General features: G+C 53.7%; 1 protein-coding gene across 1 annotated transcript in view; it reads right to left on the minus strand.

Moving 5' to 3' along the window:
- Positions 1-511: 511 nt before the first annotated feature.
- Positions 512-24,696, minus strand: part of TTC39C (tetratricopeptide repeat domain 39C) — a 56,274-nt gene continuing 32,089 nt past the window's right edge. Inside the window, exons 5-14 of the mRNA XM_054180205.1 lie at positions 20,860-21,214; positions 18,522-18,690; positions 16,600-16,693; positions 14,044-14,151; positions 11,730-11,839; positions 9,951-10,074; positions 5,551-5,648; positions 4,504-4,608; positions 3,026-3,064; positions 512-601 (exon numbers count right to left, since the gene is read on the minus strand). Of these exons, the coding sequence (XP_054036180.1) occupies positions 512-601; positions 3,026-3,064; positions 4,504-4,608; positions 5,551-5,648; positions 9,951-10,074; positions 11,730-11,839; positions 14,044-14,151; positions 16,600-16,693; positions 18,522-18,690; positions 20,860-21,214 (1,292 nt within the window). The remainder of the gene's footprint in view (positions 602-3,025; positions 3,065-4,503; positions 4,609-5,550; positions 5,649-9,950; positions 10,075-11,729; positions 11,840-14,043; positions 14,152-16,599; positions 16,694-18,521; positions 18,691-20,859; positions 21,215-24,696) is intronic.

Here is a 24,696-nt window from a genome sequence, read left to right on the forward strand (position 1 = left end):
GGCTGAACAGTTTTCCTGGGGGGTTGTCTACTGCTTGAACTGAACAAAAAAGGTGCTGTGACCATTCCCAACTCCACCACTGCCACCAGGCCATCACTCTCCTTGTGTGATTCTCATCCAAGCAGACATGCTCCCCCTTAGCACGCTGCAGATCGAGGTCTGGTTTAGAAGGTACAAATCACACCTGCCAGTGCTCCTGAAGGACACCATGTGTGCTTATTTAGGCTCACCCAGGGAGTTCCAAGCAAGAAAGAGAAAGGAAAACCTGAAGAGATAAAAACCCAAGGTCACTTCACCTTCTTTCCTGCCCGACTGAGTTCTAGGGAAAGCTGTCAGGTTTTGCCAAGCCATACCAGCTCTGACCATACTAGCAAAGTGTCTCTGGCACAAGTGGTTTTTCAGAAAGAAAAGCTGCAAGTCTTCCCCACAGCTCTTCTTTTTTCCTCCTTCTGCTTCATCTTAAAGTGCAGCAACTGTGGGAGAGAGGGGGAGAGCGTGGCTGTCCTGCGCGTCACTGCGGAACCACTTCCCTCAGAGAGGCTAAGGCTGCGTGGATGCGGACGTGCAATCTGTTCTCAAAGTCATAGCCACTGAATTCCTCCTGGGGGGGGAAAGAAAGGCAAGCAACTGTTAGGAACAGGAGGAGAAGATGTTGCACCGTGAGGGTGACAAAACACCACAACAGGCTGCCCAGAGAGCTTGTGGAGTCTCCTTCTCTGCAGACATTCAACCTCCACCTGGAGGCTCTCCTGTGTGACCTGCCCTGGGTGACACTGCTCTGGCATGGGGGTGGACTCCATGATCTTTTGAGGACCCTTCCAACCCTTAACATTCTATCACAGAATCACCAAGGCTGGAAGAGACCTCAGAGATCATCCAGTCCAACCTGGCACCACAGACCTCATGACTAAACCATGGCACCAAGTGCCACAACCAATCCCCTCTTGAACACCTCCAGGGATGGGGACTCCACCACCTCCCTGGGCAGCACATCCCAGTGGCCAACAACTCTCTGTGAAGAACTTTCTCCTCACCTCCAGCCCGACTCTGTGTGTCTGTGTTCTGTGATTAGCCTCCTTCACTTGGGATGAAGAGCTCCCAAACAGAGAGGGACCTAAGGGTACTGATTGACAGCTGCCTAAACATGAGCCAGCAGTGTGCCCAGGGGGCCAAGAAGGCCAATGGCATCCTGGCCTGCATTAGGAATAGTGTGGCCAGCAGGAGCAGGGAAGTCATTGTGCCCTGTGCTCTGCATTGGTTAGGCCACACCTTGAGTCCTGTGTCCAGTTCTGGGCCCCTCAGTTTAAGAAGGACATTGAGACACTTGAAGGTGTCCAGAGAAGGGCAACAAGGCCTTGAGCACAACCCTATGAGGAGAGGCTGAGGGAGCTGGGATTGTTTAGCCTGGAGAAGAGGAGGCTCAGGGGAGACCTCATTGCCCTCTACAACTACCTGAAAGGTGGTTTTAGCCAGGAAGGGGTTGGTCTCTTCTCCCAGGCAACCAGCACCAGAACAAGAGGACACAGTCTCAAGCTGTGCCAGGGGAGGTTTAGGCTGGAGGTGAGGAGAAAGTTCTTCACCGAGAGAGTCGTTCGCCATTGGGATGTGCTGCCCAGGGAGGTGGTGGAGTCCCCATCCCTGGAGGTGTTCAAGAGGGGCTTGGATGTGGCACTTGGTGCCATGGTCTAGTCATGAGGTCTGTGGTGACAGGTTGGACTTGATGATCTTTGAGGTCTCTTCCAACCTTTGTGATACTGTGATAACTTTCCCACTCACACTCCAGCAGCCATGTCACAAGGGAAGAGGTGAGCTGCAGCTGAGTTGCAGCTGCCTGCTGCAACATCCCCACACTACCCAAAAGCCACACAATTACTGCAGAAAGTTCACCCTGCTGAAGAGAGCACAAAGCTCCTGCTCCCAACATGCTGCAGGGACCCCAACGTGCTTGCAACAGCACCAAGGAATTTCTGACAGTTCAGAAGCCCTAAAATACCCAACATGGCTGTGCTGGTGTGAGCTAGAGCAGAGCTGCTTCTGCTCACTGCTGGCCCTTCCCAGCTCAGCCTCTGCTCAGGGCCAGCACTTTCTGCAGCTCAGGGCAGGTCTGCACAGCCAGGGGCTGCTGCCAGCAGGGAGAACATGATGGGGAGAGTGAGCACCAAGGGCTGGGCTGCAGACCAAGGGCACTGCCACATCCCGTGTGCCACCTTGGGCTGCAGGGAGTCAGAGGTGGCAGCTGTGGGGAGGAGCAGACAGGGCAGGTGACCCTAAACTGACCACCAAGGGATTGCAGCCCATGGATGTCTTGTTCCTTCTAAAGCTGAGGGATCCCCAGGGCCAGGCCTCTTCTTCAGTGGCTGCTGCCTGAGCTGGACTGTGTCCATGTTGCCTTTGTCCCCAGCCTGTGTGATGCTGAATGCAGTTCCAGAATCCAGCTCCTGCTTGGTTCTCATCTGCTGTGGAGCACAGCCTGGGACTCCTGCCACAGCATCAGAGGTGCTGGCAACTAATTGCCACCAGCAGCTGTGTTCCACGTGGTTTGTATCTCTCTTTGTACCCATTTCATTTCATTGATATTATTTGCATTGAAGCTGGCTCAGTTTCTCTCCCACCCCATCAGTCCCTCTCCCTTATTCCCTTTGGGAAGGCAGAGGGGTTCAGAGCGAGCCCCTGGCCCTCATTTAGTGGCTGGTCCAGCCCTGGACCAAGGCAGGAACCAGTTGGAACAGACAAGGAGTGAAGAGTTCTCAACCTTCCTGTAGCCAAAACTCACTTGAAAAAAACTTGGCCACCTTCTACCACTCCAGGAGAGGCCTCTGCTGAGGGCTCTGTGCTGTGACTGCCCCAGCAATACCTAACTGCATGGCATCAATCTGTGTCTCATGCATTAATGGACAGCTACATGAGAGTGCTGGAGATCAAGGGACACCAACACCTAGCATTCACTCCCCCTGCCCCCCCACTGCACAGAACACAAGCTCTGAAGTGCACTCATGTCAGAAACAGCAGCTTGAAAATGCCTTACCTTGGCTTGGAGCAGTAAGGTTTTGCCTCTTGGCACAGTCTACAAGAAAACAAATCTTGGGTCAGAAATAGGTTGCAAATGTTGCAGAGCACACATTCAGGGCAGGCCAGAATAGCATCTCTGTCTTAAAGCAAGCCCAGGCCTGAGCAGACCAAAAACCCTCTCATTAGGACACTGGAAATAGTAATGAGGCAGCCCAGAAATGCAGACTTGCATCTTTCTAGCCTTCTCCAGGCAAGCAGAAATGACAGCTTTAAATGCAGGCTGCTGCTGAGCTGAAACAATGCCCAGGGAAATAATTGTGGCCACAGAAAGGCCACTGGCAGGTAGCAGAGGGAGTTTTGTTTCTTCAAGGTTTAAGCCATTTACTACAACAGTTCCTTGATTTTCATGCTGAGGGAGCTGGGGAGTGTGGAGAAGAGTGTGGAGAAGAGGAGGCTGAGGGAGACCTCCTTGCTCTCTGCAGCTCCCTGAGAGGAGGCTGCAGTGAGCTGGGGGTTGGGCTCTGCTCCCTACTTTCAGGTAGATAGGAGGAGAGGAAATGGCCTGGAATTGTGCCAGGGGAGGGTTGGAGATGAGGAAAACTGTCTTTGCTGCAAGTGTGGTCAGGGATTAGAAGAGGCTGCCCAGGGAGGTGGTGGAGTCCCCATCCCTGGAGGTGTTCCAGAGAGCTGTGGCCATGGCACTTGGGGACAGGGTTTGATGGCCATGGTGGTGTCAGGGCTTGATGATCTTGGATGATTCTTTGTACAGTAAGTTAATGCAAATAGAGAGAGCATCCTAAGGTGCTAGTTCTTACTATGAGGGTGGTGGAACACTAAAACACCTTGCCCAGGGAGGTGATGGAGCCCCCAGCCCTGGAGACACTCAAGGTTTGATGGGGCTCTGAGCAACCTGATATAGTTGGGGATCTCACTGCTCACTGCAGGGGGTTGAACTGGGGGACCTTATCCTGGGCTGCATCAAAAGGACTATGAGTAGGAGGACAGGGAGGGGATTGTGCCCCTCTGCTCTGCTCAGAGCCTACCTGCAGCACTGCCTCCAGCTCTGGGGCCCCCAGCACAAGAAGGACCTGGAGCTGCTGGAGAGGCTCCAGAGGAGGCCATGAAGGTGATCAGAGGGCTGCAGAACCTCCCCTGTGGGGATAGGCTGAGAGAGTTGGGGCTGTTCAGCCTGGAGAAGAGAAGGCTCTGGGGAGACCTTAGAGCAGCCTTCTAGTACCTGAAGGGGCTGCAGGAGAGCTGGGAAGGGACTTGTGACAAGGGCTGGGAGAGCCAGGATGAGGGGGAATGGATTGAGGGGGACTGACCAGGTTACCCAGCTAGTGAATGTGGGGCAGGCTGGGGATGTAGTCTGCCTGGACTTCAGCAAGGCCTTTGATACTGTCTTGGGTTGGGTTGCTGGTTGGACTGGGTGATCTCAGAGGGCTTTTCCAAGCCCAGCAATTCTGTGAGTTTACAAAGAGGCTATTCCCTTACCTCTGGATTGTCCAAGAGGAGACAGCCCAGCTCATAGCACGCGTAGGGCTGGATGTACAGATTGTTCTGCCGGCACAGCTCATCCTTAGCAGCTCGCTGGAAGTACTGCAGTGAAGGAAAGGAAAAGGAGAAGAGATTGCCCTGACAGATCAGGACTGCCTGCTTGGTCCTTTAAGAAATCCCACCAGGGCTTTCCAACTTTAAGCACTAGAAGCTAGCTCAAAGCTGAAATGAGAGCAGAGCAGAAATCTCCAGTGGCAGAATTCCTCGCAGCAAGGACCCAGACATTGCTGCCAACCCTGCTGGACCAGAGCTCAACTGTTTGCTGCCATTTATACACACCAATGTACTGACATCTTCAAGAGCTTTCCAGCCTCCTACTGAAAAGGTATTTCATCTAACAAGAAACCTTAACACCAGATTCCAACCCTTCCCCAGCTGTGTGTGTCCCTCCTCTGGACACACTCCAGCACTTCGGTGTCCTCCTGGGAGTGAGGAGCCCAAAACTGAACCCAGCACTCAAGCTGTGGCCTCCCCAGTGCCCAGCACAGGAGGACAATCCCTGCCCTGCTCCTGCTGCCCACACCATTGCTGATCCAGGCCAGGCTGCTGGTGGCTTTCTTGCCCACCTGGGCACACACTGGCTCATGTTCAGCCCGCTGTGGACCAGCACCCTCCAGGTCCTTTCCTGTTGGGCAGTTCCCAGCCACTCTGCCCCAAGCATGGAGTGCTCATGACGTGGCTGTGACTCAAGTGCAGCACCCAGCACTTGGCTTTGTTAAACCTCATACAACTGACTGATGCCTGGCCAGATCTCTCTGCAGAGCCTCCCACCCTGCAGGAGATCAGCACTGCCCTTTGACTAGAGACAGGCTAAACCAGAAGCTTTGCACAGAACCTGACATACCCTGCTGGAACTCACAGAACAGAACCACCACCAGCACTGAAACCTCAAGGCTTGCTTAACCCTCACTGAGCAACACTGACTGTTCAACAGAACAGCTCAGGAGACAGCATTAGTGATTAAACCATCAATTAACAACTTACCTGAACAGCATCTTCAGAGTTCCCTAAGCATTTGTGTATGGCACCAAGGAGCAAATTCCTCAACCCAACAGCTGATGAATCATCAACATCCTGGCAAGCTGAATGAAAAAGATTCCAGTGAACAAAGCAGATGGACTGAAAACCTTCCTGAGGCACCAACTGTGTGACCTTCAGTCTGATGAGCAAATTCAGAATCACAGAATCAACCAGGTTGGAACAGACCTCAGAGATCATCAGCTCCAACCTATTACCCAATACCTAACACCTCCTGACAACAAACCATGGCTCCAAGAGCCACATCCAATCCCCTCTGGAACACCTCCAGGGATGGGGACTCCACCACCTCCCTGGGCAGCACATCCCAAGGGCCAATCTCTCTTGCTGGGAAGAACTTTCTCCTCACCTCCAGCCTAAACTTGCCCTGCCACAGCTTGAGACTGTGTCCTCTTGTTCTGGTGCTGCTTGCCTGGGAGAAGAGACCAACCCCCCCCTGGCCACAGCCTCCCTTCAGGGAGTTGCACAGAGCAAGAAGGTCTCCCCTGAGCCTCCTCTTCTGCAGGCTAAGCATCCCCAGCTCCCTCAGCCTCTCCTCACAGGGCTGTGCTCCAGACCCCTCCCCAGCTTTCTTGCCCTTCTCTGGACACCTTCCAGCAGCTCAACATCTTTCCTAACCTGAGGAGCCCAGAACTGGACACAGGACTCAAGGTGTGGCCTCAGCAGTGCTGAGCACAGGGCACAATGACTTCCCTGCTCCTGCTGGCCACACTCTTCCTGATGCAGGCCAGGATGCCATTGGCCTTCTTGGCCCCCTGGGCACACTGCTGGCTCCTGTTCAGCTGCTGTCACCCAGTACCCCCAGGTCCCTTTCTGCCTGGCTGCTCTCAGCCACTCTGCCCCAATCCTGTAGCTCTGCCTGGGGTTGCTGTGGCCAAAGTGCAGCCCCTGGCACTTGGACTTGTTGAATGCCATCCTGTTGGCCTCTGCCCATCTGTCCAGCCTGGCAAGGTCCCTCTGCAGAGCTCTCCTACCCTCTAACAGATAACTCCTGCCCCAGCCTGCTGTCATCTGCAAACTTACTGATGATGAATTCAATGCCCTCATCCAGATCATCAATAAAGATATTGAACAGGATGGGGCCCAGCACTGATCCCTGGGGCACACCACTGGTGCCTGGCTGCCAGCTGGCTGTGGCACCATTCACCACCACTCTCTGGGCTCAGCCTCCAGCCAGTTCCTATCCCAGCAAAGAGTGCTGCTGTCCAACCCACAGGCTGACAGCTTGGGCCAGGAAAAGGAGGTAATATATATGTAGAGAGACACACACACACACACACATATATATATCTATGTAAAGAGACATCATTTGTTTCCTTTCAAATCCAACCCCTTTTGCATGAACCTGGTCATCAAGCCACCTGTCACTGGTGAGAAACTCCTGACAGCCATGAACAGGCTGAGGTCTAAGGCACTTGGTGTGCTCTTCTCACCAGAGGAGAAGGATCCATCTCTCCACTGGCCTTTGAAGAACTCTCTAAAAGGTCAAGTTAAAAAATAATCACCCCCTTCAAGTGCCATGGGAAACTGGTTTGTGCCGTGTGTTGAAAGCAGAACACCCAGGCCAAGTTACAAGGAGCACAGGGCAAGCAGCTCATGGAATCATAGTATCATAGTATCAGTCAGGGTTGGAAGGGACCACAAGGATCACCCAGTTCCAACCCCCCTGCCATGGGCAGGGACACCCCACACTAGATCAGGCTGCCCAGAGCCTCATCCAGCCTGGGCTTAAACACCTCCAGGGATGGGGCCCCAACCACCTCCCTGGACAACCCATTCCAGGCCTTCACCACTCTCATGGGGAAGAACTTCCTCCTCACCTCCAGCCTGAATCTCCCCACCTCCAGCTTCATTCCATTCCCCCTAGTCCTATCACTCCCTGAGATCCTGAGCAGTCCCTCCCCAGCCTTCTTGGAGCCCCCTTCAGATCCTGGAAGGCCACAATGAGGTCACCTGGGAGCCTTCTCTTCTCCAGACTGAACAGCCCCAATTCCTTCAGTCTGTCCTCACAGGAGAGGTGCTCCAGCCCTCTGCTCAGCCTCCTGGCCCTGCTCTGGACACCTTCCAGCACCTCCAGAGCCCTCTTGGAATAGGGGCTCCAGAACTGGAGGCAGTACTGCAGGTGGGGTCTCAGCAGAGCTGAGCAGAGGGGGAGAATCCCCTTCCTTGCCCTGCTGGCCACACTTCTCTTGCTGCAGCCCAGGCTCTGCTTGGCTTTCCGGGCTGCAAGTGCACACTGAGAGCTCCTGGTGAGCTTCTCCTCCCCCAGCACCCCCAAGGCTCTCTCCTCAGGGCTGCTTTCCAGCCAGTCCCTGCCCAGCCTGCATTTGTGCCTGGGGTTGCCTCCACCCAGCTGCAGGACCCTGCCCTTGGTCTTGTTGAACCTCCTGAGGTTGGCTTGTGCCCACCTCTGCAGCCTGCCCAGGTCCCTCTGGATGGATCCCTTCCCCCCAGCTGTCTGCTGCACCACACAGCTTGGTGTCATCAGCAAACCTGCTGAGGGTGCACTCAATGCCACTGTCCCTGGCACCCACAAAGATGCTGAACAAGCCTGGTCCCAGGACTGATCCCTGAGGGACTCTGCTTGTCCCTGGTCTCCCCTGGGACATGGACCCACGGACAGCCACTCTGTGGGTGCAGCCATCAAGCCAGTTATGTATGCATCTAGTGGTCACCCATCAAACCCATGTGTCACCAGCCTGGAGCCCAGGATGTGGTGGGACAGTGTGGAAGGCTTTGCTCAGCTGCAGGTCAATGCCATCAGTTGCTCACCCCTCATCCTAGAGTGGGTTTGGTTGGGAAAGCTCTCCAAGGCCATCAAGTCCAACCCTCATCCTAACACCACCATGGGCATTAAACCATGTCCCAAAGTGCCAGGGCCAGACATTCCTTGGGCACCTTCAGGGATGACAAAGCTCATTTGTTCTGGACTGAAGTCAAGTGACAGACACAACCAGCTGTCCTGGACTAAAAAGCCCAGATCAGGGTATTTTGGCACCACCACTCTCAGTGCTGATGAGAGAATAAAGATTGTTTGCCAGGCCTGAGCTTGACCACAAGCCAGGGACAGGCTGTGCCTCAGCTGAGCACTGCTGTTTCCTGCTGCATGTAACCATCTCTAGATGAATCAGGCTCCACTCTGATCAAGCCTATTAGCAGCAGCTCTGTCAAATCAAGGCTAGTTCCATGAGGAGCCATTTGCACTTGCCTGCTCCATTGTCTCCAGCAAGGCCAGGGGACAGGGAGACCTGCAGGGCTTGCAATCCCTTCAAAAGAAGCTGAACTGCAGTGCCTGGAGCTCCTTCAACTTCACATTCTGCTTCATCTCACAAACCCTGCCAGATCTTAACTGGCTCTGCATTCACACTGGGAACCCACAACCCAAATAAGCCATCTATGAAGAACTGAAGAGCTGGCTGCATGGAGTGTTTGGCCATTACACACCACAGGGCTGTCAACTCAGCAGGGACACCAATGAATTCCTGCATTTTAAGTCATTTTCTAGCCCTGAAGAGAAGCCTGGGAACTTGCCCCAGCAGGTCACAATCCAATGGTTCAAGAGAAGAGGAACAAAAATAATGAAGAAGAAGCCCTATGATCAAGTCATGAGGCTGGAGAGCTGGGCCCAAGCCAGCCTCATGAAGCTCAAAAAGGCCAAGGTTCAGCACCTGGGGCAGGGCAATCCCAAGCACAAATCCAGGCTGGGAGAGGAATGGCTCAAGGGCAGTCAGGAGGAGAAAGACTTGGAGGTGTCAGCTGGTAACATGAGCTACAAACAGCTGCTGGCAACCCAGGAGCCAACCATGCCCTGGGCTGCATAAACAGCAGTGTGAGCAGCAGGATGAGGGAGAAGGCTCCAGGGAGACCTCAGAGCAGCCTTCCAGTACCTGAGGGGGCTGCAGGAGAGCTGGGGAGGGACTTTTGACAAGGGCTGGGAGTGACAGGATGAGGGGCAATGGATTGAAGCTAAAAGAGGGGAGGTTGAGACTGGAGATGAGGAAGAAATTCTTTGCAGTGAGGGTGGGGAGACTCTGGCACAGGTTGCTCAGGGAGGCTGTGGCTGCCTCCTCCCTGGTGGTGTTCAAGGCTGGATGAGGCCTTGAGCAAGCTGGGCTGGTGGGAGGTGTCCCTGCCCATGGCAGGGGGCTGGAGCTGGATGATCTTTAAAGGTCCTTTCCAACCCAACCCATTCCAGGTTCCACAGTTATCCTTTTGTTACCCACAGTGTTTTAGCAGGAGACACACACAGAGCTTTACATTTTCATGCTGCTCCACACAACAGAAGGCAATTATGCAGCTCATTAAAGAAAACACCACAATAGATCAGTGAAGGAAGCATTTTGTACCTTGGCTCATGTGCTGCAAGTTGGAGAGGGAGCAGTTGGGAAGAGCTTTCCATAAGTACAGCACTTCAATGGATGCCAGCACACAGAGCTCCTTCGTCGGCGTTTGCTTTCTGAACCGCTCTGCCTGCAAAGGAGGAAGAGGGAAGGGAGGATGAGCAGAGGGCTGCAGCACCTTTCCTACATGGACAGACTGAGGCAGTTGGGCTTGTTCAGTCTGCAGAACAGAAGGCTCCCAGGAGACCTAATTGTGGCCTTCCAGGATCTGCAGGGGGCTCCAAGAAAGCTGGGGAGGGACTTTTGAGGGTGTCAGGGAGGGATAGGACTGGGGGGGATGGAGCAAAACTAGAAGTGGGGAGATTGAGATTGGATGTGAGGAAGAAGTTGTTCCCCAGCAGGGTGGTGAGAGCCTGGCACAGGTTGCCCAGGGAGGTGGTGGAAGCCTCCTGCCTGGAGGTGTTTGCAGCCAGGCTGGATGTGGCTGTGAGCAACCTGCTGCAGTGTGAGGTGTCCCTGGCCATGGCAGAGGTTTGGAGCTGGCTGAGCCTTGAGGTCCCTTCCAACCCTGACAGTTCTGTGATTCTATGATCTGTCACCTGTCCTTTCACAGGCACACACATCCCAACACACACTGACAACACATCCCAAACTAGCTCTGTCTCATGGAAGCATCCAACAAGTGGGTGAAGTTGGTGGTAACTTAAAGACTTTAAGCAGCAGTATCTTTCAGTTGACTGAGCTCATTCACCAATCACAATCAAAGCTTCCCTGCATGCAGACTGATTTGGTTCATTGCATTGCACAGCCTCAACTATCCACTGACTGGATGATGAAACAGTAGCATAGAATCATGGAATGGCTCAGGTTGGAAGGGACTTTAGAGACCACCTGGTCCAAGCCCACTCTCAAGGGCAGGGACATCTCTTAGCCAGACTCATCTGCTCAAGGCCTCATCCAACCTGCCCTTGAAAGTGGCTGCCCTAGGGAAGAGGCATCCACAGCCTCCCTGGGCAGCCTCTTCCAGAGTCTCACCACCCTCATACTGAAGAGCTGCTTCCTCAGCTCCAGTCTAACCCTGCTCTGCCTCAGCTCCAAACCATTCCCTCTTGTCCTGTCTCCAGACACCCTCAGGAAAAGTCTCTCTGCAGCCCTCCTTCAGCTATTGGAAGGCAGCTCTAAGGTCCCTCTGGAATCTTCTCCAGGCTGCACACCCCCAGCTCCCTCAGCCTGTGCTCACAGCAGAGCTGCTCCAGCCCTTGCATCATCTCTGTGGCCTCCTCTGCGCTCACTCCAACAGCTCTGTGCCCTTCTGCTGCTGGGGACACCAGACCTGGACACAGTAGTGGAGGTGGGGTCTCACCAGAGCATCTGCAAAGAACATCTGCAAAACCCTCAGCTGGGAGAGATTCCTTTGACAGCTCCCAGTTTCCAGAAGAACTAAGGCTCTGACAAAGAAGAGAAGATAACAAGGGGGGAGGAAGGCAAAGCTAGGAGGACAATTAGCAAGGCAGCTGCAGAATCCTGCTGTTTTTCTCTTTAATGATCACTTTAGCTGTAACCTGAGCAGCTAATTCACATTGCTTTTGCTAGGGGCCTTAACATCCATGGCAGGATTGGGGTGGGGTTTTTTTTAACCCCATCTGAAGCCTTCCCACTAATTCTACAGAAGCAAGAGAGCAGAAACCAGAGCCAGGCTTCAGCACTAAACCCTGCTGGAGAACCCAACCAAATTCCCAGGGGCAACTGCTGTCCTGAAACACGGCAGCCCACGCCACGCCAAACCTTTTTCACTGAGAACTGCTCAATCTGGTTGTTTTTCCTCTTGAAGAGCTTCTGCACCTCCTTGAAGACGTTCTGAGCACCACTGACATCACCAGTGGCTCCCTGACACACTGGAAGAGCACAGAAAGTAAGAGGTGTTACCAGCCCTGGGAGATGAAGCAGGAACGACCAAGGTGAGAGATGGCAAGGCTGCGGCAAACCACGGCCCACACTCGCTGCCAGAAGGGGCCTACACTGAGGAGGTGACCATGAGAGAGGCCAGAGAGTGGTGATCAGTGGTGCCAGGCCCAGCTGGAGAGCTGTAACCAGTGGAGACCCCCAGGGATCAGTGCTGGGACCAGTGCTGTTCAACACCTTCATCAATGACATTGATGAGGGCACAGACAGAGTCTGCTCAGCAAGTTTGCTGATAACAACACACTGGGAGGCTTGGCTGAGACAGCTGAAGGCTCTGCAGCCACCCAGTGAGACTTGGACAGACTGAGAGCTGGGCACAGAGGAACCTAATGAGGTTCAGCAAGGACAAGTGCAGAGTCCTGCAGCTGGGGAGGAAGAATCAACTGCAGCAGCACAGGCTGGGAGGGGATCTGCCAGAGAGCAGCCCTGGGGAGAAGGACCTGGGAGTGCTGGTGGCTAACAAGCTCTGCATGGGACAGCAATGTGCCCTGGGGGCCAAGAAGGCCAATGGGGTCCTGGGCTGCATCAGAGGAGTGTGGCCAGCAGAGTCAGGAAGGTTCTCCTCCCCCTCTGCTCTGCCCTGGGGAGGCCACACCTGGAATATTGCATCCAGGTCTGGGCTCCCCAGTTCAAGAGGGACAGGGATCTGCTCGAGAGAGTCCAAGGGAGGCTCCAAGGATGCTGAAGGGACTGCAGCACTGCCTGGGGAGGAGAGGCTGAGAGCCCTGGGGCTGTTCAGTCTGGAGAGGAGAAGGCTGAGAGGGATCTGATCAATGCCTATCAATATCTGAGGGCTGGGGGTCAGGAGGGAGGGGACAGGGACAGGCTCTGCTCAGTTGCTCCCTGGGATAGGACAAAGGCAATGGATGTAAGCTGCAGCACAGGAGGTTCCACCCCAACATGAGGAGGAACTTCTTGACTGTGAGGGTCCCAGAGCCCTGGAGCAGGCTGCCCAGAGAGGTTGTGGAGTCTCCTTCTCTGGAGCCTTTCCAGCCCTGTCTGGATGTGTTCCTGTGTGACCTGTGCTGGATTCTATGCTCCTGTTCTGGCAGAGGGATTGGACTTCATGATCTCTTTGGGTCCCTTCCAACCCCTGACATCCTGTGACCATGCAGATTCCAGCTCTCCTAGGTGCCCAGTGTGGCCATTAACAAGTCAGTGATTCTTTCTGACAGAATCACAGAATGGGAGGGGTTAGAGGGAAGCTCTGGAGATCTCTGAGTGCAACACCCCTTGCCAGAGCAGCATCACCCCACCCAGGGCAGGTCACAAGGGAACACATCCAGGTGGGACCTAAAAGGGTCCAGAGAAGGAGACTCCACAACCTCTCTGGGCAGCCTGCTCCAGGGCTCCAGCAGCCTCACAGTAATGAAGTTTCTCCTCATGTTGAGTAGAACTTCCTAGTTCCTGTTTGTGTCCATTGCTTCCTATCCTATCACAGGACACCACTGAAAAGAGCCTGCTCTTTGTGCTGTGACAGGACAAGAAGGAAGCCCCTTCTTGATACCCACCCCTCAGGTATTAATAACCATGAAGATCTCCTCTCAGTCTTCTCCAGACCAATCAGCCCCAGGGCTCTCAGCCTGCCCTCATCACACAGATGTTCCAGTCCCTTCAGCATCCTCAGAGCCTCCCTTGGACTCTCTCCAGTAGTTCCTTGTCCCTCTTGAACTGGGGAGCCTGGAACTGAGACAATAGTCCAGATGTGATGCCACCAGGGCAGTGTAGAGGGGCAGGAGAACCTCCCTTGACCTGTTGGCCACGCTCTTCTCCCTGCCCCTCAGGATGCCATTCATACCCACTGCAGGACCTAAACCACCTAACCTCTGAGCACTGCCACACCCCTGCAGCACAGTTACAGGACCTGTCACAACACTGGCAATCAGAACTGCATCTGCAGCTGGAAGGAGAGAGGTGTGGGGAGAGAGAAAGCCCTCAGGCACATGCATGAGTGTGCACCCAAGGGTGCATGGCATAAACAAACCCCACTATGGAAGCCAAGCCTGGCACAAAGCTGCAGAGGCAGCAGGCAGGGGGAAGGCACTGCATGCATTAGCAAGTTTCCCAACACAAACCAGTGCCAAAACCTTATCACCTCACTGGTTGGTCACTTCTCCACCACACTGAATGCACTCACCTGCTGTTAGATAAGCATAGTAGCACTGGGACCACCTGGATTCATTTTTCAGCCTCTCAAAGGATTCAAATGCATCTTTGAAATTCATCTCTATCATGCTGCACCAACCTGCAAACAAGTGAGAGAAAGCACAGGACTTCAGCTGTGGTGTCACCATCCCTGGAACACCCAGGCTGCTAGGAGAGCTGGGGAGGGACCTTTTGCAAGGGCTGAGAGTGGCAGGATAAAGGGCAATGGCTTTGAGCTGGAAGAGGGGAGATTGAGACTGGAGAGGAGGAAGAAATCCTTTGCAGTGAGGGTGGGGAGACTCTGGCACAGGTTGCCCAGGGAGGCTGTGGCTGCCTCCTCCCTGGAGGTGTTCCAGGCCAGGTTGGTGCTGGACTAACCTGGGCTGGTGGATCAGGCAGAGGGGGGTTGGAACTAAATGATCTTTAAGGTCCCTCCCAACCCAACCATTCTATGATATTATGTTAAGTGGAGCCAGCTGAGGTTGTACCAATAACTCAGGAAGTTAGAACCAAGCCAAATCTTTGTCAGGTATGTAAAGCCTGGTTTAGGTTTACAGCAAAATCACTGAATGTCAGGGGCTGGAAGGGACTTCCAGAGACCACTGAGTCCAACACCCCTGCCAAAGCAGGGTCACCTAGAGCAGGCCACACAGGAATACACCCAGACAGGTTCTGAGTCTCCAGAGAGACTCCACCACCTCTCTGGGCAGCCTGTTCCAGAGCTTGGTCACCCTCACAGTAAAGAAGTTTCTCCCCATGTTGAGGTCAACCAGTGCCCCCAGGTCCCTTTCTGCCTGGCAGCTCTCAGCCACTCTGCCCCCAGCCTGTAGCTCTGCCTGGGGTTGCTGTGGCCAAAGTGCAGCCCCTGGCACTTGGACTTGTTGAATGCCATCCTGTTGGCCTCTGCCCATCTGTCCAGAGCATGCAATGTAGGTCCTGCAAGCTGAGAAGCTTCACAGGATCAGTTGTTTTTTGGCACAGAAGCAGCAGCTCCACAGACAAATCAGATGAATTCATTCCCCATTTTGCACAATGTTGTGGAGGTGAACAGTCTGCCCTTCACTTCAGTCTGCCCTGGTTTTGCAGAGCCACCTTGTGTTTGCAGAAAACTTCACTGACTGAACTCTACTTGCCCTTCTACAGAAGAAGCCAGGAATGATTCATAGTATCACAGAGTTGTTAGGGACCTCAAGGCTCAGCCAGTTCCAACCCCCCTGCCATGGGCAGGGACACCTCACACTACAGCAGGTTGCTCACAGCCACATCCAGCCTGGCTGCAAACACCTCCAGGCAGGAGGCTTCCACCACCTCCCTGGGCAGCCTGTGCCAGGCTCTCACCACCCTCCTGGGGAACAACTTATTCCTCACATCCAATCTCAATCTCCCCATTTCTAGTTTTGCTCCATCCCCCCCAGGCCTGTCACTCCCTGACACCCTCAAAAGTCCCTCCCCAGCTTTCTTGGAGCCCCCTGCAGATCCTGGAAGGCCACAAGAAGGTCTCCTCAAAGCCTTCTCCTCTCCAGCCTGCACAACCCCAACTCTCTCAGGCTGTCTCCAGAGCAGAGCAGCTCCAGCCCTCTGCTCCTCCTCGTGGCCCTTCTCTGGACACCTTCCAGCACCTCCAGAGCCTTCCTGGCACAGAGGCTCCAGAACTGGCCCCAGAGCTCCAGCTGTGGTCTCAGCAGAGTGGAGCAGAGGGGCAGAATCCCCTCCCTGGCCCTGCTGGCCACACTTCTCTTGCTGCAGCCCAGGCTCTGCTTGGCTCTCTGGGCTGCAAGTGCTCCCTGCTGGCTCCTCTTGAGCTTCTCCTCCCCCAGCATCCCCAAGGCCTTTTCTCCAGGGCTGCTCTCAAGCCAGTCCCTGCCCAGCCTGCATTTGTGCCTGGGGTTGCCTCGACCCAGCTGCAGGACCCTGCCCTTGGTCTTGCTGAACCTCCTGAGGTTGGCTTGTGCCCACCTCTGCAGCCTGTCCAGGTCCCTCTGGATGGATCCCTTCCCTCCAGCTGTCTGGTGCCCCACACAGCTTGGTGCCATCAGCAAACCTGCTGAGGGTGCACTCAATGCCACTGTCCCTGGCACCCACAAAGATGTTGAACAAGCCTGGTCCCAGGACTGATCCCTGAGGGACTCTGCTTGTCCCTGGCCTCCACTTGTCCCTGGGCCATTGGCAGCCACCCTTTGGGTGCAGCCATTATGATTCCCATAACCCATCCAAGACAAGGGCCAGGGTTCTAAAACCTTTCTTAAAACCCTAATAAAAATAACCCAGGCAGTGTTGTTACATACATTCACAGAATGGGTTGGAAGGGACCTTCAAGCTCATCCAGATCCATGGGCAGGGACACCTCCCACCAGCCCAGCTTGCTCAAGGCCCCATCCAGCCTGGCCTGGAACACCTCCAGGCAGGAGCACCCACAGCCTCCCTTTGCCAACACCTGTGCCAGTGTCTCCCCACCTGCACTCTAAAGAATTGCCTCCTAATTCCCAGTCTAAACTTCCCCTCTTCCAGCCTCAATGAGCTCCTTGTAGTACAAGCACACCCCACTTACCTATTTCATATAAGCAGACATGCTGAATCTCCCTTTGGTCTGTTGCAAGTTCCAAAGCAGTATGAAATGAGGTCAAGGCACTGTTGATTTGACACTAATGAGAGTGAAAAAAAGAAGACAAGGGAGGAGGGGTGGAAATCAGGTGTCTGAGATTTAGGATTTGATTCTGACAAAGGAAACATTGAGGTGGCTGTTAATAGGGATTGACAAGTAACTGCATGGGTAGAAAATGTCATTGCTGCCTCTGGTTTGATTAGATGAAAGAGGCACACACAATCCCAGCATGGTGGGGACTGAGAGGGACCTCTGGAGATCATCCAGTCCAACCCCACTGCTGAAGCAGGGGCAGTCAGAGCATGTCATCCAGGATCACAATGTCTGTGGGGGGTTGGATTCTCTTCCACAACATCCCTGGGCAGCCTGCCTCAGGGCTCAGCACCCTCACACCAAAGAATTTCCTCCTCATGTTCAGATGGAATCTCCTGGGTCCCACTTTGTGCCCATTGCCCCTTGCTCTGTAACTGGGCACCACTGAAAAGAGTCTGGCCCCACCTCCTGTCCCCCCACCCTCATTAGAAAGAATTTCTTCCTGCTCTCCAGTCTAAATCTCCCTTCTTCCAGCTTCAACCCATTGGCACTCCCAGCCCTTGTCACAAGTCCCTCCCCAGCTCTCCTGGAGCCCCTTCAGGTACTGAAAGGCTGCTCTAAGCTCTCCCTGCAGCCTTCTCTTCTCCAGGCTGCACAGCCCCAAACTCTCCCAGCCTGTCCCCACAAGGGAGGTTCTGCAGCCCTCTGATCACCTTCGTGGCCTCCTCTGGAGCCTCTCCAGCAGCTCCAGGTCCTTCTTGTGCTGGGGGCCCCAGAGCTGGAGGCAGTGCTGCAGGTGGGCTCTGAGCAGAGGGGCAGAATCCCCTCCTTGTGCTGCTGCTCTCCCTGCTCTGGCTGCAGCTCAGCACACAGCTGCCTTCTGGGCTGCCAAGGACCATTGCCAGAGCAGTGTAATTGCTCTGGAAATCTTCTGGTCTGATGAAAGCAGCAGCTCAGAGCTGAGCAGTTCAAAGCACTCATCACCACCTTGTCTTACCACAGATTCTTAAGTCAGCCAAAACCCAGGAGGCTGCTGGAGTGTTTGAGTAGTGCTCTGCAACACCTTTTCAGTGAATGCATTTCTGCTTGGGCCAGAGCCCCCCTGCAGCAACAGAAAACATCCTGGCCTGACCTCTCAAAAGCAAAAGCAGTCGTTTGAGGGACATTATTGGAGAGGATTAGCTGTACATGACCAAGCCACACAGGGGATGAAAAGGGGAAGGGAAATGCTGTGCTGTCAGCAGAGAACACTTGGATTTTAGCTGTGCTGGCAAAACTGAAAGAGCTATTGATGGCACAAGGAAATCATGAGTGACCCAAAGCACCTCCTTGTGCACAGAGCCACAAATGTATTGATTAGCTGGCAAATAATTGTCAAGTGCCACTAATCAGCTCCAAGAGCAGGTCTGGCATGGGAACTTTGAACTAGGAAAGAGTTCATCCTCCCTTCCTTCTTATCTTTCTACAGGACAAGGGGCAATGGGCACAAACTGCAACACAGGAAGTTCCATCTAAACATGAGGAGGAACTTCTTCAACTTAAGGGTGACAGAGCCTTGGAGCAGGCTGCCCAGAGAGGTGGTGGAGTCTCCACCTCTGGAGACATTCCAACCCCACCTGGACACGTTCCTGCGTGACCTTCTCTAGGTGATCCTGCTTTGGCAGGGGGGCTGAGCTCCAGAGCTCCCTTCCCATCCCTACACCACACTGTGCTTCTGTGCAGCTCTTTAGTCACGAGGTGCTGAATCTTGCACAGTTCCTTCACAGCAGAAAAACCATAGAACAGCAGAAGGGTGGGGAGGAGGAATGAGTGCAAAGGAAGCAGTCAGGCAGTACCTCTAATCGCTGTATCCTCCCCTTGAAGAACATGAACAGAGAAGAATTGGGGTAAGCAGACTCTTTTTTGGCAAGGATTTCCTTTGCCTCTTTCAATCCTGCCTTGTTATCACTGCCATCGAGGGCAAAAAAGGGACGAACAACTGTGTGGTACCACAAGAGAGCTAATCTAAAAGAAACAGAAGAGTAAGAAGGATTACAGCTCATGAACAGGAGTCTGAGGGCAACGTTCTGCACAGGGAGATTCGATAACCATTCTGAGAGACAAAGAGAGACACTCAGCTTTTGTTCTACACCCTGCCTTTAAAGCACACACACACTGCTATTGCCATGCAGGAATGTAGCTCCTAAGCTGCACCTGAATGCAGGATTCCAGGCCTGCTGCCCAAAGGTCAGGTAACAGTGGTGCTCCCAGCAGCAAAGCAGTTGAGCTTTACAGCATCAAAGCAGTTGAGCTTTACAGCTCTGTACCTTCCAAAAGCAAAACTCACACCCAAAATTTTGGCAGTTAGATGTTCACTGTAAGGGGGGGGTGGGGGTGGGGAACCCCAAAGGAAGAAAACAAATCAACAACAAAACTAAACACAGCAGCAGAGACTCTTGATAATCAAAAAGGAACGTGTCCTGTGGCCAGCAGGGACATCTACACCACCTCCAGCACTCCTGGAAACAAGAGCAGAGCAGAAGGATTTTCTGGATCATCTGAAGAAGGGAAACACTCCTTAAGAATAGAATTTGGCTTCCCCAGAAAGGGGAAAGAAGAAACTGAGAGGCACATTTAATGTTGAGTTTTAACCAACCAGAAATCCAACTCTGCTCCCTCAAGCAGAAGTGACTTTGGCTCTGCTGAGAGCATTGCAGAAGTGACACCTGATGGTGCTTTCAGGAGGTCCTGTAATATAAAGACATTGGAAGTGACACCTGATGGTGCTTTCAGGAGGTCCAGCAATATAAAGGCATTGGAAGTGACACCTGATGGTGCTTTCAGGAGGTCCAGCAATATAAAGGCATTGGAAGTGACACCTGATGGTGCTTTCAGGAGGTCCAGCAATATAAAGGCATTGGAAGTGACACCTGATGGTGCTTTCAGGAGGTCCAGTAATATAAAGGCACTGATTTGGAGCTAATGGGCCAAGAACTCCATTTCTGAGGGCAGTTGAAACTAGGTTGGACTAACAAAAAAAGAGCTGAAGGCTTGGGGGTTAACAAAACCCCATACAACATTCCCCCTGAAAAGGCTCTCAGGGAAGAGCTCATGTCATTATGATGCTAAAATTAAACCAGAGAAGGTCTGTGACTAACAGTGAGAACATTAAGAGCTAAGGGAGATCAGTGACTCACACCAAACAGTATCCTCTCCACAGGGCAGAGCCTAAGCCAGGTGAATGCACTCAGTGCTTCCTTTACCCGGGCTGGTGCATCAATATGGAGAGGGACCTGGGGGTGCTGATCGACAGCAGCCTAAACATGAGCCAGCAGTGTGCCCAGGGGGCCAAGAAGGCCAATGGCATCCTGGCCTGCATCAGGAAGAGTGTGGCCAGCAGGAGCAGGGAGGTCATTGTGCCCTGTGCTCAGCACTGCTGAGGCCACACCTTGAGTACTGTGTCCAGTTCTGGGCTCCTCAGTTTAGGAAGGACATTGAGAGACTTGAAGGTGTCCAGAGAAGGGCAATGAGGCTGGGGAGAGGCCTTGAGCACAGCCCTGTGAGGAGAGGCTGAGGGAGCTGGGATTGTTTAGCCTGAGAAGAGGAGGCTCAGGGGTGACCTCATTGCCCTCTACAACTACCTGAAAGGTGGTTGTAGCCAGGTGGGGGTTGGTCTCTTCTCCCAGGCAGCCAGCACCAGAACAAGAGGACACAGTCTCAAGCTGTGCCAGGGGAAGTTTAGGCTGGAGGTGAGGAGAAAGTTCTTCACTGAGAGAGTCGTTAGTCATTGGGATGTGCTGCCCAGGGAGGTGGTGGAGTCCCCATCCCTGCAGGTGTTCAAGAGGGGCTTGGATGTGGCACTTGGTGCCATGGTCTAGTCATGAGGTGTTGGGTGCCAGGTTGGACTCGATGATCCTCGAGGTCTCTTCCAACCTTGGCGATACTGCGATACACCGAGGAGACACAGCAAAACACTGCCACCAACCCCCACCACCGCATCACCGACTCACAGCAGGAGAGCTCTCATCCACCAGTAAGTGAGGAATCCCACCAAGCTTTTAACACAGGCGGCCCCAAGCTCATTTGACCGGCTGCTGTCTCCTCTCCCAGCAGCGGGGGAGCTGCCCGCTTCCCGGTTACTTACTTCTTTAGCGCTACGTTTATCTACCAAAGCATTGCAACGTAGCTACTCACGTAGCTAAAGGGGCCTTCATGTCCTTACTTTCACTTGCATACATCAGTGAAGAGAGGCCCTGCAGGCGGTCTCCAGGAAAACCCAGCAGGTTGATGATTTTGAGCAGGTTGGGGGGCACCATGGATATGCAAAGATGGAAAAGTCCGTATCCAAAGCTAACGGCACCTTTCAGTCTGTTTAGCGAGTCCTCCGTTACACCCTCTGCAGCAATGTGATTGTCATTGGCGGCATCGCCAGGCAGGGCTTCCTCGGCTCTTTGCTTCTGATAGATTTCCTGCAGGGTGTTAATGTCTGTGTAGCACTTGTTGTAAATCTTCCAGGCTTTGCGGAGGATCCACCCGCCTTTGATGTATGCTGAGAGCCAGGGGAACAACAACAACAACAACAAGCGAACGTTTCAGGAGGGGAGCAGGGCAGAGGCTGTTTGGCAGATCATGCACAGGGCTGGAAGGGAGCTCTGCAGGTCACGGAGGCACAGAATGGTTTGGGCTGCAAGGGACATTAAAGATCATCCCAGTTCCAACCCCCTGCCACGGGCAGGGACACCTCCCACCAGCCCAGCTTGCTCAAGGCCTCATCCAGCCTGGCCTCCAACACCAGGCAGCCACAGCCTCCCTGGGCATCCTGTGCCACTGGCTCACCACCCTCACTGCAAAGAATTTCTTCCTCATCTCCAGTTTAAGTCTCCCCTCTGCCAGATTGATAAAATCAACCAGGTTGGAAGAGACCTCAGAGATCATCCACTCTAACCTATCACCCAGCCCTGTCCAATCAACCAGACCATGGCACTAAGTGCCTCAGCCAGGCTTTTCTTGAACATCTCCAAGGACAGCAACTCCACCACCTCCCTGGGCAGCACATCCCAATGGCCAATCTCTCTTGCTGGGAAGAACTTTCTCCTCACCTCCAGCCTAAACCTTCCCTGGCACAGCTTGAGACTGTGTCCTCTTGTTCTGCTGCTGCTTGCCTGGGAGAAGAGACCAACCCCCACCTGGCTACAACCTCCCTTCAGGGAGTTGCACAGAGCAAGAAGGTCTCCCCTGAGCCTCCTCTTCTCCAGGCTAAGCAACCCCAGCTCCCTCAGCCTCTCCTCACAGGGCTGTGCTCCAGACCCCTCCCCAGCTTTGTTGCCCTTCTCTGGACACCTTCCAGAAGCTCAACATCTTTCCTAACCTGAGGAGCCCAGAACTGGATACAGGACTCAAGGTGTGGCCTCAGCAGTGCTGAGCACAGGGCACAATGACTTCCCTGCTGCTGCTGGCCACACTCTTCCTGATGCAGGCCAGGATGCCCTTGGCCTTCTTGGCCCCTGGGCACACTGCTGGCTCATGTTCAGCTGCTGTCACCAAGTCCCCCCAGGTCCCTCTCTGCCTGGCTGCTCTCAGCCACTCTGACCCCAGCCTGTCACACTGCCTGGGGTTGTTGTGGCCAATGTGCAGCACCTGGCACTTGGATGTGTTCAGTCTCCTGCCCTTGGACTCTGCCCATCTGTCCAGCCTGTCGAGGTGCCTCTGCAGAGCCTCTTTACCCTCCAGCAGATCAACTCCTGCCCCCAGCTTGGTGTCCTCTGCAAACTTACTGATAATGGACTCAATCCCCTCATCCAGATCATCAATACAGATATTGAACAGGCCGGGGCCCAGCACTGATCCCTGGGGCACCCCACTGGTGCCTGGCTGCCAGCTGGCTGTGGCACCATTCACCACCACTCTCTGGGCCCAGGTGGGCAGCGTGTTCTTGACCCATTTCAGAGTGAATCTGTCCAGGCCATGGGCTGACAGCTTTGCCAGGAGTTTGCTGTGGCAGACAGTGTCAAAGGCCTTGCTGAAGTCCAGACAGACTACATCCCCAGCCTGCCCCACATTCACTAGCTGGGTAACCTGGTCAGTCCCCCTCAATCCATTCCCCCTCATCCTGGCACTCCCAGCCCTTGTCACAAGTTCCTTCCCAGCTCTCCTGCAGCCCCTTCAGGTACTAGAAGGCTGCTCTAAGGTCTCCCCAGAGCCTTCTCTTCTCCAGGCTGAACAGCCCCAACTCTCTCAGCCTATCCCCACAGGGGAGGTTCTGCAGCCCTCTGATCACCTTCATGGCCTCCTCTGGAGCCTCTCCAGAGCTGGAGGCAGTGCTGCAGGTGGGCTCTGAGCAGAGCAGAGGGGCACAATCCCCTCCCTGTCCTGCTCATAGTCCTTTTGATGCAGCCCAGGATAAGGTCACCCAGTTCAACCCCCTGCAGTGAGCAGTGAGATCCCCAACTATATCAGGTTGCTCAGAGCCCCATCAAACCTTGAGTGTCTCCAGGGCTGGGGGCTCCATCACCTCCCTGGGCAAGGTGTTTTAGTGTTCCACCACCCTCATAGTAAGAACTAGCATCTTAGGATGCTCTCTCTATTTGCATTAACTTACTGTACAAAGAATCATCCAAGATCATTAAGCCCTGACACCACCATGGCCATCAAACCCTGTCCCCAAGTGCCATGGCCACAGCTCTCTGGAACACCTCCAGGGATGGGGACTCCACCACCTCCCTGGGCAGCCTCTTCTAATCCCTGACCACACTTGCAGCAAAGACAGTTTTCCTCATCTCCAACCCTCCCCTGGCACAATTCCAGGCCATGTCTGATCTTTCACATTGGGTACTACTAACTTTAGGGCTTTTCAAACAGGGACTTGAAAACCAGCATGCAACACAAAGGGACAGCCCTGCAGCTATGCAGCAAGACAAGAGCCAGGAAGAAATAGAGAGATCAAAGAACTCTGTTCTGGATTCTGCTCTGCTACAGAATGGAGATGAAAAGGCTGCCTGGCAAATGGAAAAGAGATTACACCTCTTAAGCCCACATGATGTCAAAAGAGAGCTGATGGGAAAACACAAAGCAAACTTCTTCCTTTGGGTTAGATAATAAGAGTGGAAATCATCTTATTCAACTTCATCATTTCCCAGCCTCTCATACAAACACAGCTCCTTAGCATTGAAGAAAAACATCACAGGGTGAAAAAAAAAAGGCATAAATTGGATGGTTTAACACATTTTCCTCTTACCCAACTTGCTCCATTTCAAATGCAAGGTGGGGAGCTGAATTTCCCTATAAATCTGGGCTTAAGCATTCCCAGATGTCAGGCTCATCACCCTCTGTACAGGAGGGTAAGGAAAAGTATTACCCCAAAAGATAAAGAGATCTGACCTGCCTGCTTAGAGAGCCTTCAGTGCCAGCACAGCCTGGAATGATGGCAAGTGATAAACCCAACACCAACCCAGGCTGGACTTGTAAATATGGACTGTAAAAGCAGACACCTGCAGGGCCAGTGTCAGCCTCATGGAGTTCAGCACAGCACCTGGGTCAGGGCAATCCTAAGCACAGATCCAGCTTGGGTAGAGAATGGACTGAGAGAAGTGCTGAGGAGAAGGACTAGGGGGTGCTGGGTGAGGAGAAGCTCAACATGAGCTGGAATCATGTGCTCATAGCCCAGATGCAGCACTGTCCTGGGCTGACCCCCAGCAGTGTGGGCAGCAGGTAGAGGGAAGGGATTCTGCCCTTCTGCTCTGCTGAGACCCCACCTGCAGTGCTAGGGCCAGCTCTGGAGTCCTCAGCACAAGAAGGACAGGAACAGCTAGAGCAGGTTCAAAAGGATGACCATGAAGATGATCACAGCTGCTGGAGCATCTCTCCTGGGAATACTGAGTTGAGGCTGTTCAGCCTGGAGAAGAGAAAGCTCCAGGGAGACCTCAGAGCAGCCTTCCAGTACCTGAAGGGGCTCCAGGAGAGCCAGAGAGGGACTTTTGACAAAGGCTTGGAGTGACAGGATGAGGGGTGATGGCTTCAGACTGGAAGAAGCTG

This window comes from Dryobates pubescens, chromosome 3 (assembly GCF_014839835.1).
Source record: "Dryobates pubescens isolate bDryPub1 chromosome 3, bDryPub1.pri, whole genome shotgun sequence".
Classification (NCBI taxonomy): Eukaryota; Metazoa; Chordata; class Aves; order Piciformes; family Picidae; genus Dryobates; species Dryobates pubescens.